The following is a 16,748-nucleotide window of genomic DNA, read 5'->3' as shown; positions in this document are numbered from 1 at the left end:
TCTTGTCCAGCAATTTCAGAACTGGCTGCACTTCACATCCATATTATCACGCACTTTCAGACATGGCAAATAGTCTTATAAAAAGAGATTTCAAATGTGAAACATTTTTACTTCTTCTTTTCTCTATTATACATGATCAAACATTGTAGTTAATATAGTCATTTTAATAGAGAGAAATCCCTGATTCCAAATAAGATATAAAAACGTATATATCCCAATATAAAAATATATCTATATAGCATGCATTTCTAGAACATCAATCACTTTTCGTATACTTACATGATCAATGGAGCAGATAGGAGGCCAGTAATTGGTAAATACATTTCTAAACAGTGTAAAAAGTTTTAAAAGAAAAGTCTAAAACAGATAATAAAGTAAAAATAACCTTTAAAAACTTGAGAAAGAATATATGTAAGCAAAAACCCCAAACATATTGGGTATCACTGTGTGCGTATAAGTCGAAACTATCCAAAAATAATGTTATTTACCTTGTATATTGAATTCCATTTAAAAAAAATGTACAAATCAATGTTTTTTTGGTTACCACTTGCCTAAAAAACAATAACAAATTATCATAAAGTTGTATAAATAAAAACAAGGTTTGCTACACAAAAAGAGGCCTCACATAGCCCCATCTCAAATAGGTCAAAAAAAGTTTTGGCAATTGTTAATTTAGCACAAAATAGCTTTTATTTAGTAAAGCTGTAACAAATAAAACCAATATAAGTACGGTGTTTCCATAATTGTCAAATTTTAATGCAGATCGAACACCATGAAAATCCAATTTAGAAAATTACAGCATTCGTCTCCCACCAAAAATTAATAAAGGTGATTTACCTTTATTACCCAACACATGATGATAACTAAAAGTTCAATTTTTCACAGAAAAATTGAAGCAGCTATGAACCTTGGAACGTGGGAATGTAAAATGTGAAAGAGTTTAAGGATCACACTACCCTCCATTTTTCAAGGGTACATGGCCTAGCCCAGGGGTTTTCTTTGTGGCATTGCATCCTTCCCACCCCATCCCTGTGTGCTGTATAATACTATTGACTGCTCCACCCCCATTCCTTCAGCCACCTGCACATAGTGATCCTGTCCATAGTTCATGTGACTGTACTTGTCAGTCAGCCTTCTCCAGTGTTCCTGATTTAGTTTGCAGAGTGCAGTGGGATACTAAAAAGGAGACCTCCACTCACTGCCAAGCTATGGAGGGCAGTTGTACTTGCCAAGGGCTGAGAAAATGAAGGCTGAGTTGTCATCAGAAATAAAGCACAAAGTAGGTAAGAAATACTGTGTGGGACACTAAACTATGTTAGGGCACAAATAGGCTTAATACTTGGGGGGAGGGCACAAATGGGGCAACATACCATGTGGATAGCTGCTTATACTGTGTATAGGGGTCCAATATGGAGCATTATACTGTATATGGAGCATAATACTGTGTATAGAAGACCAATGTGAAGAATTTTACTGTGTATAGGAGGCCAATATAGAGTATTACACTGTATATAAATGATATAGTTTAGGAAAATAGACATGTATTCTTGACAAACACTGCATAATTCCCAGCATGGCCTTATAAGCTTTTCTCTTCTTTATTTCTTCAGCATTGTTAGTTGACATGGGAATATATGATCTAGCACAATTTATTGGATCCTGTGTAAATACATTGTCGTTCGGATGCTTAGCTCTTTGCCTCTCATTGCATAGTCTAATTTCTGTGCTGCCTTGGTAGTCTCAATGGAACAGTGATCTGTGTGCTGCGTTCCTCTTCATTACCAGCCTGTGATTTGTTGGCAGATGTTGTTTGAGCAGTGGGCACTACCAAGTGTTGCAGTTCACTGCTGCCAATTATGCAGGCATGGTATACATGATTGCGCTACTTTCCTGTAGTCAGTAATCTCTATGCTTATCATCGACTGAATAACATGCGTGATACTGTACTTTATGATGATGACTTAAAATCTGCATAATAAATTTGTTGGTTAATGGTATTCTCTGAAGCAGGTTATATGTATTTATTCTGCTACGTAGAACACACAAATATGCCTGCAAATGGTTTGTGTGAAATGACAGTGGGTGACCTGGCAAGGGGAATGGAAGACCAGATGCTGATTTATATATTGGTGCAGAATGTTGCAGTACTAGAGGCAGCAAAAGATAAAATTCCCATAATCCATTAGCAGAATGACTTTGGTGAGAAGGTTATAATTACTGTATGTGTAAAATATGTATATTATGTCCTGTCCTCCCTTAATGTTCTTGGTTGGGTCTCCTAATGACTCTGGCATAATGTTCTAACTTTTACTATATAATATTTAGTAACCGCTTACTAAGAAATAGTTTCAACATTTTACTATAACATAAAAATGTCCTTTCTAAGGTGTGGATTTGCAGCGAGATGTCCAGCACTAATGGCGATTACAGTGCCAAAGCTTTTCTACAAACCACAGGGGCAGTAAACCTTCATTTTTCAAGAGTACTGAAGCTTTTAGATAACTTTTCATAAAAAGTTGCCATGTATTTGTACATCGGAAAGTAACATAATTTTTGGCCATTATATGGCTAGTGTTACACAGTTTTTAGCAAGTTTCCCTTCTGCAGACTAGTGGGCAGGCACAACATCTCTCACACAATAGATAGACAAGACAGGGGATTCTGCCCCATATTGCCCTTACAAGCACTGAACACTGAGTGATGGCATCAAATCCCAGAGCAGAGCAGTGAGTGACCTGGACATTACTGTGTAAGTGGGGGCACTGGTAGGGTCATTATACTGTGTTGGGGAGCACTTAAGGGGCCATTATACAACCATGTTGGGGCACTGAGGGGGACATTATACTGTGTGTGGGGGGGCACCAAAGGGGGAATTATACTTCATCTGTGTGTCGGGGGCCATTATACTGTGTGTGTATGTGTGTGTTTGTGTCCACTAAGTGGGAATATACTGTATGGGGTACATAAGAGGCTTTTATACTGTTTGACGGGAATCTATGGGATATTAAACTGTAAGGGTGCAAGAAAGGGACATTACGATGTGTTTGGGGCACAACCTTGGGCAGTATAGTATGTGAAGGTACAAGAGAGCATTATACTTTGGCATAAAGATGGCAACGTATAGAAATTGGTGAGCGACATCCCCTTCTGGTTAAAGGTTCATGGCCTGCAATTTTTTTTTTTTTTTTTTTTAGAAACCAATATTTCCCACTCGAGCTCATATATCCGTACCAAGGCTCACCATCAGAGCTTCAGGAACTGCAGTTTTCACATCAATCATTGCCTTATACCCTGATATTAGTTTATTAGCTCCTAATGATCCTATGTTTATAGGGGAAACGCGTTGAGAAATACAAGCAATACCATTAGCAATATATTTATCTCTGGGTGTTAGGCTCACAGGAATTGGGTGCCAGAAGCAATTAGAGCGGCTTTAGGTAGATATCAGGTCTGTGCTTTACATACGAGGGGATTACTTGTGGGTGCAGGCATAGCAGTACTTCCTATCAGCTGATCCAGCGCTGTATATCTCTCTATATTCTAAAAATGAATTCCTTTCTGTCTCTGTCTGTTCTTCATGCGCGACCAAACAACTGGACCAATCTTCACCAAATTTGGCACACAGATACTTCAGGTGTCCGGGAAGGTTTAAGATAAGAACCTAACTCGCTTGCACATGCCATTCCGGAGATACAGCTTTCCCAAAACCCTGACCCCCCAGCTGTGACAATATCAACAATTGCAAGTGAGGAGTACCCAGTTACCTTGGTGTTGCCTTAGTATTAGTTATGTGATTATGGTACTTTAGGTACCTCTAGTCAGCTGAATATGACTAGTTTTAAAGAGTATTAATAAAAGTTATATTTTATGATTTTTTTATTTTTTTTTGTTCCCTGGGACCTAAACTGTGATTTTTTTTTTTTTACTGATGAGGGTGGTTCCCTTTAACCATCTGTGAATACCAATATTTTCCACCTTTGACTGGGCATTGCCCAACTCACTAGCCACTCCGCTCAGTAGCTGCCAAGGCTTCAGAGGAAATATTGCTGGGCACATGTAATTTGATTACCCATTTTGTGAGACTCTAAATAGATTTTTTAGGAAAAAAAAATATCATTTTAAAAGGGGGATGGGGGAGGGAAAACCCAGATAAGTGTGAAAATAATTTTTTATATAATACATATTAAACGGCTTCTTAAATCTACTTTTTACTATTTATTTATGCAATGTTTGATAAAAAGATAGTGACTAGAGATGAGCGAGTAGTGTTCGATCGAGTAGGTGTTCGATTGAATACTACGGTATTCGAAATACTCGTACTCGATCGAACACTACTAGCTGTTCGAAGTTTAAGGTTCGATGCAGAACCAGCGTTGATTGGCAGAATGCTATACATTCTGCCAATCAACGCTGGTTCTTCTCTTACCTTTCCGAAGTCTTCTCCGCGCTGCGTCCCCGTGTCTTCTTCCGGGTGGAATTCACTCTGCCTAGGCATCCGGCTTGGTAAGTATGATTTTATCGAATGTTGCCTACCCCTGAAACAAGCATTTCCCCCATAGACTATAATGGGGTTCGAAATCCGTTCGAACAGTGTGCGGCTGTTCGAATCGGATTTCGAACCTCGGACATTTTAGTGTTCGCTCATCTCTAATAGTGACCATTTAATCATTATCTTTGCTAGTGTTGTGCAAGCTAGCAATCTATTCATAAGCTATGTTTAAAGGGGTTCTCCCATCACAGTGAATCAGCCAGGCTGCTGAACTGGACAAACACTTCTGCAGGTCAGATAATTTGCAGATTCTTGTAGAGAATGGGCTCAGTGTTATCTGTGTGTTTACTTAGAGAGATAACTGACTTAGCTGAAAGATTGTCCTGCCGGCACTGAGCAAGTGACATCACTTGTCCTATCTCCCAGGTCCGTGGTTATAGCAACGCAGTGTAAACAATGGGAGGAATAAATTCACATAGCAGGCAAACAAAGCAGAATTTCTAAAGCAACATATTTAGGAAAAGTCTTCAATTTACATAAGCCACCAGTATAGATAGGATCCTTGAGATGGGACAACCCCTTTAAAAGAAAAATTAGTATAGCTGAAAACCTGGCAGGTGAGTTTTCAGGCTTTCAGGATTGATGACCCCACTGATCTTCTTTTTGAGGTGACAGTAGCACTCCTTGCTTACAGGCTGTGTAACATCAAGTTAATTCATTGCATGGCTTGTAAGCAGTTCAGGCCCATTTAAGTGAGTATTACTCACCTGCAAAACCAAGCTCATCTGTTGTACAATGTGCAAAGTAAACAAATGCAGTAGGCCTAAAAGTGATGCAGTCAGGAGGAAGATGTGGCAGTAGCATGGCATATGCTTTATTGACCTTTGTATGACATCCACAATAAGGATAAACCTTTGGATAAGCTGAAAAACTGCACAGAAAGATGCTATGGTCACAAATATTGTTGAGCGAATAGTATTCGATCGAATACCTCGCCGCCATAGGAATGTGTAATCGGCCGAACACCAAGGGGTTAAACGCTTCTAAGATTGGATGCGTTTAACCCCTTGGTGTTCAGCCGATTACACGCATTCCTATGCCGGTGAGGTATTCCATCAAATACTACTCGCTCAACAATAGTCACAAATAGAAATCAAGGTACACATTACACGACAATTTGCTAAGTTCACAAGAGACAAAATAGATCCTGGGTATGTCCGCTCCCATGCCAGAGCTTTAATATTTAAAAAGCCCAGTCTTGTGAACTGTCACTAAACTGAATTCTCTAGGTCTGCCATCTGTGTCCTAAAATATTTGATGTTGGTTTCTCTCAGCCATTCTCATTTATAACTGCTGTGTTTCATACACCACCTACTGTCCTATAACCCATATAAGTCTGATAAGAGGTTTGATGGCTCTGGCACGCACCCAATTTTCCATACTGTGCAGATTATTTTCACTCTGAATTGTTCAGGCATGAGTCCTTCAGTAGAATAGATGTTGCTCATGCATGACATGACATCTCTATTAGATAAGAAAGTTAATTCACTTGACATTCAAAAAATTACTTTGTTTTTGAGACTATGCCTGACAACAAGTAGCAAGGAATGCAGTTTGACCACCATTTCTTAGATTCTTATTACAGAATGCATAGTATAATTTGGATATAAAAACTGCATATACAGTATGCCATGCTACAAGTATCCTACAGATACTGATGGATATTTTAGCAAGCTAGAAGATAAATATCTGATATAAATAGCCAGCATTAGGGGGCTGATGTCACTTAAAAAATAAATAAATAAATCTATATAAGTTGACATAAGATTGGACATTCCATATTATTTTAGTCTTTTTACAATAATGTGAAGTACTATAACAAACAAGTATGACATTGTAAAGGACATACTACAATTATTTTCCCATAAGCTTTGATCATCTTTATCATCTCTCTTACTGTGATTGGAAAGAGCTATTAAAACAATAACTTTTCTTTTACTGGCTGGTATTACATATGTTTCCATAATGCAGTTTATAAGGTATTACATTATACTTACCGTACAAGTGCTTTGCATCTAAGTGTTGGCAGGTTCTTTTCTCTAATATGCCATTGTTAACTAATAGGACAAGTAAGAATTTCAAGGAAATCTGTCACGTCTGTTTCAACATCCAATCTGTCCTTCATTATCTGTCATCAATGAGTATATGTTAAGGAATCTGTACTGCTAAAAAGAAAGAGTTTCAGGAAATGTATATAAGCATATATAGAACACAGAAACACTAGTTATTTCTTAACTAGTAACATGCCAAAAAGACAAACATGTGAAAAACAATTAGGACAATTAAAAACCCAAAATACACTCAAGAGGCCCCCTATGGATAATGATAGCCCACCTGCCATAGCTATGGCATTTCATCCATTGGTCATACAAAAATAAATTCTATCTTACAACTAAAATACAGCTTCATTAGTCCATATACATATCATATGAATAAATATACATATCATATACAAATGATATACATACATATACATATCATAATACCAATACATATCATATGAAGACTGTAAAAAAAAAAAAAGATAAATATTGCAAAAGTGTAAGTGAATATTTCACAAAAAAAAGTCATCTGTGTACCCAAAGCAAAGCTATCTGTCATGTAACATGAGAGAAGTAGTGTGGTTCCACATTAGTAGGATTCTGTAAGTACGCCCCATACCTTAATTGCTAGAAAACGTTTAGGCTAAAGCGCCACATTGCGAGAACGCAGCTTGATTTTGTTAGTTTTTTTGAGCCAAAGCCAGGAGTGGATTGAGTGGAAGGTAGAAGTATAAGAACTTCCTATAGGTTTCCCATTCCTTTTCTAGCCATTCTTGGGTTTGGCTAAAAAAACTGCAACAAAATCTGCAACAAAAAAAGGTGCATTTCTGCAACGTGGGGCTTTGGCCTTACTGTTCTGTATTTGAATTACCAGTTAGGAATAACTATAGCATTTTAGTCTTAAGAATAGTCCAAAATATTCATGAGCTTGCACAGCAACTCTTCCCCAATGTAGCTGAGTGAAAATTTCATTCATATTGCTAGTTGCATACTAGCCTGTGCAGTATGTGATGTAAGCATTGAGAAATCCACAGTAGTTTGGTGAAATTAAACAAAACCTAAAAACCACTCTATGAAAGGCGGCAAAAGACGCCATGAAGCCAACCTGTCGATCAGGTGAGAAAAGTGTGGTGGCTATTTCTGTGTGCTACACATTTTAGGGCACAGATAAATTTTAGGCTGGGGCGCCACATGATGTAAACACTTCAGTCTGGCCATGGCGGAAACCCTGTGGCAAAAACCGTGGCATTTTACAGTCCCTATAAAGTGGATGGGATTGTAGCAAAGTCCCTTTACACATTGCAGAAAAAAATACACATACTGTAGTGGAAATGCTGTGATTTACAAAACTGCTGCATTTTTGGATATTTCATTATGTAAAAAATGCCCTATTCCCTATTCTTTGAAAAGTGCCGAGGAAAAAAATCGTAATATGTGCCCACTATGTGGGGCCTAAGTCAGTATTTTTGGCAAAAAAAAAAAAATGTAAGGGACAGAGAGAAAACAAAATAGATATATGTTGGTATATTTTCGGTTGCACTATATTTTGGATAAAAGCTCGCTCACTTTAGAAGCTTTCCATAATGGCATTTTCATTCTCTTGGTAGCTTGGAGAAGAATTTAGAATTGGCTCTTACCTTCAATGACCTATTTAGCCACCACAAGGAGTTATATTATGCACTAAATGCTCAGTTTGGTTAAATGAAGTAGACTTGCTGACTTGCCTAAATGCAGAATATACCTCGGGGATACAATGTTGTTGTTTTCTCAATCATAGGGCCTTAATTGGAGTGACTATTTCATGAACACTCTGAGTGATTAAAAGCTTTACTTAGAGACCACTGTCCGTCATCCTGCTGGTATACCTAATGATTACATCCATAATGAGAAGTCTGCAGACATGGCATAGCGGGATAGTAAGCATTGCGGAGCTTTTAATCACATTGAGTAGAAGAACTGATCATCAATATTCTGAATCTATGAACCAGAAACTTAGATCAGGAAACTGCTGTAGTTAATGTATGCAAAATACCAATAGAAAAGCAGAAATATTTATAAAAAAACAGCATTAGGCTAGGTTCACACCAGCTTTGGCTCTCCATATGGGAATTCAGTTCTCCTCTCCTCTTGAAAAATGCAAAGAGAAAAGTGCTGCAAGCATTGCTCTTCTCTCTGCACTTTTCACCCTTTTTGGGCGGAAACCTTGCAGACCCCATTATAGTCTATAGGGTCCATGGATTTCCGTAGATAATAACTTTAAGTGGATTAGGTTTCTCTACGAGTGGTCCACAAGCGGAGCCCCTGAATGGAAGCCCCAACACAGATGTGAAGCTAGCTTTAGAGAGAAGGCCAGGAATGAATAAAAAATGATAAAGTCAGCATTGAACCTTTAAAAATAATTTACCCATAAGTAAAGTAGAACTATTGTTCCTAAATTTGAAGCCTTTTTTTTTGCTATTTGTTATGTATTTTGCTATTGTCTATGTTGGTATACATTGGTTACATTGAATGAAAGTTCTCGTTGCTTTGTTGTTCGCTATCTTATGTTGAATATTTTGTATTAACGCTAAATGGGTTGTACAGGATCATAAGAACATGACTTCATCTTACTAGAGGAACCACTGTATATGGATGTTGGGGAATGCAGTACACATACTTAAAAATCAAATGGTTTGCTCTGAAATGCTTTTCATTATACAGTCTCATGTCCCAGGGAGGACCATGCCGTACATGTGGACTAACTGCATTAGCTACCTACAGTACCAGCCATCATCGGCGCTAAACCACTGTATTTTTTTCATTTTGTGTCCCATAAAACTTTGAATAAAAAGTGATCATAACATCAGACATTCCCCAAAATGTTATATCTAAAAAGTACACTTGGCCTCACAAAAAAAAAAAAAAAAAAAATTAAAATGCCTTATACATCCCCGTACATGGAAATAAATGTTAAAAAAAAAAGTTATGGGTGTTATGGGGGGTTTTTTTGCAATTTTTTTTGGATTTTTTTTTTAACTATATAAATTTGGTGTCCCCAGAATGATACCGACCCATAGAATACAGCTGAATGACAAAGTTCATCAACTGCACCCCATTCTGATTTTTCTTTTTTTTTCCAGCTTCCCAGTAAATCGTACAGGATATTAAATGGTCCGATTAGGCTAAGGCCCCACATAGCAAAGCAAAGCAAATATTTTTCGGCAAAAAATTCACTGTTTGAAAGCAACCTTATTGTGGATCTGGTGTACATGAATTATATTTCTGAGCTTCATAAACCTTCAGAGCAAACCTAACAGGAAGAATGTGTAGCGAGAGAATAGATCGATTTAGAAACTCTGGAGATCTGTGGGGAATTTAACCCCTGTCAGCCCTACATTTAAAAGTTGCTAAGAAAATGTACATAAACTCTGCTTAAACTGGAGGGCAAGCTGGAGGGGGGGGGGGGGGGGTATAACGTTTTTCAAATAACTGCAAGATTTTCTGCAGCACATATTTTCTGCAGGTATGACTAACTCTCTATACACAACAACCACAAAATCCCTATTTGTGTGACTGGTATGGTTTTCAGAGGTGGGACTTGAATCTGAAATCATATGAATATGCCATACATACCTGAGTTGGAAAAATCTCATTAACTTACAATTAGGTTAAGGTCCCACATTGCAGAAAAGATGCTGGGTTTTTTTTTTTGTTTGGTTTTGATTTTTTGAGCCAAACCCAGGAGTGATTACAAAATGAAAGGGAAATATACAAGAAACATGGGGTCTTAGCCTAAAGGTATCTCAAAACTAAAGATTCTGAAAGCAAAGTCAAAAAAGCAAACAAAAATTGCATTATGGATGAGGTTATAATTTCTACAAGGCCTCACTACAACATAAGAAGACACTAGTAATGTAGATAGCACAAGTGGGGGCCACATATTTTGCAGTGGAGCTAGGGTTGAGCGATTGGGATTGGAAAAGATCGGATTCCGATCGGCGCTCGAGTAAATTTCACGATAGCTATCGGAATTCCAATCCAGATCTTTTTAGGCGTGATTGAGGTCGGAGGTTATTTCCCACAATACTTTGCTACTGGCCAAGCATTGTGGGAAAAGCTAACAATGTTAGCTACTAGAGATGAGCGAGTACTATTCGAAACTGCCGTTTTGAATAGCACGCTCCCATAGGAATGAATGGATGCAGCTGGCACACAGCCTGTGCTGGCGTCCGGCCGCTTAGCCCCCTGCGCCGGATGCATCCATTCATTTCTACGGCATAACAGGGAGGAAACAGAACAGTAGATAGTATCTACTATTCTGTTTCCTCCGTGCTGTGCCATGTTCTGGACTCTGCTACATCTACATTACTGTACATTGACTTGTCTATCTACTCTTCTGCTTCGTCCCTGCTTTACCGTATACTCAGCTCTGCTACATCTGAGATCTAAATCTCAGATGTAGCACAGTAGGGAGGAAACAGAATAGTATAGTCCACTAGAAACAAAATAGTCCACTTACCTGCACAGATCCACTGCTGCTGTCACTCCCTGTTCTTCTCAGTCCGGTTCTCTCTCATTTACAGGCCTTCAGAGCGCCGTGTGTGCCCCTCTGCTCCCAGGTTAGTGTTACAGACCTAGGAGGAAGGCGGAGCTTGTGGCTTAGGAGAGTCTCCCCGCCCTGTACCTGCCCACACTCTCCTAAGCCACAACAAACCCCGCCTACTCCCAATATCTTTAATACTAGCCTAGGGAGGAGGGGGCGCGCACGGCGCTCTGAAGGGCTGTAAATGAGAGAGAGCTGGACCGAGAAGGACGGGAAGTGTCAGCGATCTGTGCTGGTAAGTGGACACCGGGGGGGACTTGCATTAGGATCTGAATTGGGATCAGGTTCAAATGGAAAATGATCGGAAATCGATCCTAAAATCTGAAGATCGGCTCAACCCTAATTGGAGCCCAACAGCTTCAAGTTATATCTTTGGCATATGGTTAAAGGCTTATACAAATAGCTGTATTTTGGGCTCTACAACACAATTTCTTGAGTGATACAGAGCCATAGCATGTCACTCATACATTTCATACACAGCCATGCAGAGGTTTTTTTCCTAGTTCCAATGGATGCAGTAGTACAGTGGTATTTTTCATTGCTTCTAAGGGGTATTGGATCTACAATATTTTGCCACCTGTAACAGTACCTGATGCCACTCGGTTCTTACTTCTGTGTGGTCTGTATCAGGCATATACAGATTTTGGAAATCTGTATTTGATTTTTGTCTGACTAAATGAATATCCCTTCTTCACATCTTTTTTTTCCCTGAAATCCCAGTACATTTTAATATATCACTATATAACAGTTTGTCATCATTAGCATTATAGAATCCCAGTTTTACTCCAACCTGTGTCTTGTGTCGCCGCACAGTAAGGAAACAATGTCTTGTCACTTGGCGCTCTTGGGAATTGGTGTGGTTTGGAAACAGATCTCTATTACAGCATCTGAAGAAGATGGATCATCTCATAATAATATTGATCTGCCGAACACATAGCCAGTTAATACATTGCTGGCATGGGAGAAAACCTAAGCAAACATTTGTGTTACACGATGAGACTGATTGCCAGAGCAGTTCTGTCATTATTGATGTTTTGGTTTTAAGCAATATGGGACAATACCCAGCATTCAATGATTAAGGAGGATTTGGAAACCAGCACACATCATTCTTGGCCCTATTCCAGGTCTGCTTGAAAGCATGTGGCTGGAAATTATTGTAGGTAAAAAAATTAACTCCTGAATCAGCCTCCGATTCTTCAAAGCAATGCTGTGTGTGTGTTATTAGTTATAAGCAGATGATTTAGCATTGCTATCACTTTCCTTCAGTGCTCAAGAAATTATTGTAGTTGATAAACAAGTCATTTCACATAAATGTATATTTTTTAAGTAGTTCTGTATTATAGAAGAAAAAAAAAAAAAAAAATATATATATATATATATATATATATATATATATATATATCTGCATTCTTACAAGTAGAAAGTATATATATATACACACTTGAAGAGCTTTGGTTGAAAGTCAAGTAAAAATATCCATTTCCATGTGTCATCAGCTTGTTAAATGTTATATATAGGGATATGCTAAGTATAAACTTTATCTATTATAAGTATATGCTTTTACATGACAGATTTGGTGCAGAATCATCTGAAAACTGTGCCCTTGAATACCTTGGTATAATCCGCTGTGTCCCTGAATATAATAACCCCACATGCTGCCTTCCCTGAATGTAATAACGCCACATGCCATGTATACAAAATACAACAGTGTCCCAATAAACTGCTGCCACATATACGGCCTCTCATAAAAATAAAGAAAGGAAAATGTACTTACTGTACTTTTCCCCTTTCCCCACCATCTTCCAAGACTGGCTGATTCTGGCCAGGTTTGGCTCTTGTGATTCTCAGCACATCTTGTAAGAAGCCACCAAACAGCGGGATAGGAAGCCTAGGGCTCTCGGCATAAGTACGCAGTTTTTGACACACTTTCTACTTGTAAGAATGCAGATGCCATTAAAGACAATGGGAAGAGGAGATGGCAGTCTAGGTCAGTATCTCAGTTTGGTTATAAGAACCAGCTGTTAAGTGATTCCCTGAATCTGCATGTTCTGCTGAATTTTGTGTAATTGCAAACTAATTGCTTTGTATACACAGTGTAAGAAAAAGAAAATATATGTAAAAAAAATAGTCCCTTGTGTAGCCAAGAAAAGAAGCTGTCTAGGGTTGAGAGAGCGTCATTAGCCTATTACTTAACACCAGGCAGTCCTGTCCCCATTGACCACACACCCTACAGTTCTGTCGCCATTGACCACACACCAGGCAGTTCTGTCCCCATTGACTACACACCCCACAGTCCTGTCCCCAGTGACCACACACCAGGCAGTCCTGTCCCCATTGACCACACACCAGGCAGTCCTGTCCCCATTGACCACACACCAGGCAGTCCTGTCCCCATTGACCACACACCAGGCAGTTCTGTCCCCATTGACCACACACTCCATAGTCCTGTCCCCATTGACCACACACCAGGCAGTCCTGTCGCCATTGACCACACACCAGGCAGTCCTGTCCCCATTGACCACACACCAGGCAGTCCTGTCGCCATTGACCACACACCAGGCAGTCCTGTCGCCATTGACCACACACCAGGCAGTCCTGTCCCCATTGACCACACACTCCATAGTCCTGTCCCCATTGACCACACACCAGGCAGTCCTGTCCCCATTGACCACACACCAGGCAGTCCTGTCCCCATTGACCACACACTCCATAGTCCTGTCCCCATTGACCACACACCAGGCAGTCCTGTCGCCATTGGCCACACACCAGGCAGTCCTGTCGCCATTGACCACCTAATAGTGATATTTCATACAAGATAGACATTTCTTTGTATTTCTCTGTAGAAATGTGACTGCCTACCCAAGAGAGTAATATACTCAACACATAATATATAATGTGCAGTCTCCATAGCAAATACTATAAAACAGACAGAAGGAGCAGCTGACAGGCACCATTTACATGTTATACATTAGGGAATAAAGTGAGAAATAGAAGTAAATAATTTGTAAAGTTTATTTTTCTTCTACATTTTAGTTGTATGAATTTGCATAAACTTTCATTGCCGGTTGTAGATTTCCTTTTATGTTTTCCTCCTTCTAATCAGATCAGTAAAAACTGTACAATTTGGTTCCGTCTTTTTTATACAAAATTGGAAAAAATAAATAACACATTCATAAAAGTTAATGTTTTTTCAATATTCTTCTGTTTGACAGAAATTCGTAGAAGGGGATCCAAAGATTTGCCTTGTAAACCCTTACATTTATATGATACACCATACGAACCATCAGAAAATGGAGTAGAATCGGAGGGTGAAAAATCATCTGGTCAGCGGCCACGGGAGTCCAGACTGCCACAAGATGATGAACGGCCTCCAGAAGAGTATGACCAACCTTGGGAATGGAAGAAAGACCGGATTTCTAAAGCATTTGCAGGTCAGTTGACACTGTACAGTCACCCAAATTAACACTAAAGAGGTTTTATATGAGGACACCATGGTCATGGCAGGAAGCCCCATTAACAAGGGATTGATATGATGTAAAAACAAAGGTCCGCCAGAAGAAATCCACATTGGGTATGTTGTGACCTTGCTAGCAGCACAGACTGAACAGTGACTTTGATTGTGTTTGTCAGCTTTGCTTATGCGGTTCATTATTTTATGTAAAGTCATTTTATGGTGAGGTTTCTCTGGAAAACGTAAGAAATCCCGCTGCCATTTATAGGATTTTTATCAACCCTACTGCTGGAAACTATGCCTATGTGAATTATTCCTGATGTATAGGTCTGTGTATGTATTTGTATATAATGTATGTGATTCCATTACCTTCCTGTCTCAATCTTCCTCCCGGTAAATATATCTTTAAATCTAGGGCTGATATCTAACTCATTCCTTCAGATTTTTGCCATACACGTCCAATACTTGTCAATGATGTTTTTATCTTTTTTAGCCAATTATTTATACTGTACGTGTCTTTCTATGTCTTTATTGATTCTCCCCATTGTTCATTCCTTAGATTTTGTTTCGGTGCACTGAAATGTTTAGCAGTAGTATCAATAAAAAAAAATGTATGCTGGGCAATTTTATTGTTTTCTGTCATTGATGTAGAGGATGTAATAACATCCTAAGAAGCAGCCATATTTTTTCACTCATAAAAGTTTTCTTTTTTCAATTTTGGATAAGTTTATGATTATTTAGAATGAGCGCGGTTAATAATTAAACTGAAACATAAAATGTATGAATGTATTGGTTAGGGAAAGCTAGTCATAAAACTGGAAATTATTATATAACTATATTGTTATCTCTGTGTGATGAATAGGTCTGTCTGTGTTCATATTCATATTTTATTAGCATTTCTTTATTGAAGGCTATAGACACCATTGACTTGGAACAAATATTATATATGCTAGTAGTTACCTAGAGCTAAAAAACCCCCAAAAAACACAGTGTCAATATATGAGGAGTAGTGTACCTTATATATCCGTAGTTTAATAACTGTTTATTGACAGAGTCTCTGCAACTGGTGATGTAATACTTTTTTAGGCCTCCCCGTGGCTATGGCAGTCAATATTCTAGGGCCCCTATCTTTTTTCCTCCTGCTGCTCTTGTTCTCCCATTTTGGCACTTTCAGCTTAGTACATCAGCCCCAATGTCTTCACTTAACATATACAGTCACAAACTTTCAAGTTGTTGTTTATTCTCCTTGCCAAGGATGTTGTCATTTTAGTCTCAGGAGTGCTTATGCGAGATGGTAGGATTGAATGTAAGTCGGTATTTTACTTGTGACTACTTTGCATGTAAATGTAAGTCTAGTGGCTGTTAGGCACATGAAGAGCTTTTTCATAATCATGTAATATTAATTACCGTATTTCTAGGCTAATTTTTATTAGACTATCTATCAATCAGGCATGGTTGGCCCCTAAGACTCCTGTTTAATGGGATCATGGAATTGACCACATTACAATATGTAAAACTTCTTGTGATCACCTGACTGCATTTATTACACCATAGTTAGGGTGCATTCACACTACGGATACGCTGACTGATTCTGAACGGTAAAACACGGTCAGAATTAGGGCGTATAAAGCAGGTCCCATTCATTTCAAAGGGAGCCGGCATATGAGCGCTCCCCATTGAAATGAATGGGCTGCTTTTTTCTCTATGAGTGCTCCTATTGAAGTGAATGGGAAGCGCTCGCGTGTATGGCTCGGAATGAGCCGAGCGCCAGGCCCCTTCACATGGCGAGCCATACACGTGAGCGCTTCCCATTCACTTCAATGGGAGCGCTCGTAGAGAAAAAAGCAGCCCATTCATTTCAATGGGGTGCACTCGTATGCCGGCTGCCATTGAAATGAATGGGATCTGCTTTAAACGCGCTAATTCTGACCGTGTTTTAGGCTGAGTTCACACGGAGTAACGTGCCGCGTGATGTGGCATGTATACGGCGTGTGAGACTTTGAGCACCGTATACGCTCCCATTGATTTCAATGGGAGCCGGGATTGTATACGCCGCGTTATTTTGCAGCCGTGATTTTGCAGCACGTTACTCCGTGTGAACTCCCCCTTAACGTTCAGAATCAG

General features: G+C 39.1%; 1 protein-coding gene across 3 annotated transcripts in view; it reads left to right on the top strand.

Moving 5' to 3' along the window:
- SHF (Src homology 2 domain containing F) overlaps window positions 1-16,748 on the top strand; it is a 195,029-nt gene that overhangs the window by 97,716 nt on the left and 80,565 nt on the right. For all 3 annotated transcript variants that reach the window (XM_075273693.1, XM_075273695.1, XM_075273694.1), the window contains exon 3: window positions 14,386-14,604. In XM_075273693.1, the coding sequence (XP_075129794.1) occupies window positions 14,386-14,604 (219 nt within the window). The remainder of the gene's footprint in view (window positions 1-14,385; window positions 14,605-16,748) is intronic.

The sequence above is a fragment of the Leptodactylus fuscus genome, chromosome 5 (genome assembly GCF_031893055.1).
Source record: "Leptodactylus fuscus isolate aLepFus1 chromosome 5, aLepFus1.hap2, whole genome shotgun sequence".
In the NCBI taxonomy this organism is placed as follows: domain Eukaryota; kingdom Metazoa; phylum Chordata; class Amphibia; order Anura; family Leptodactylidae; genus Leptodactylus; species Leptodactylus fuscus.
The sequence above is the reverse complement of the archived record's forward strand: the minus strand, read 5'-3'. Positions and strand labels throughout refer to the sequence as shown.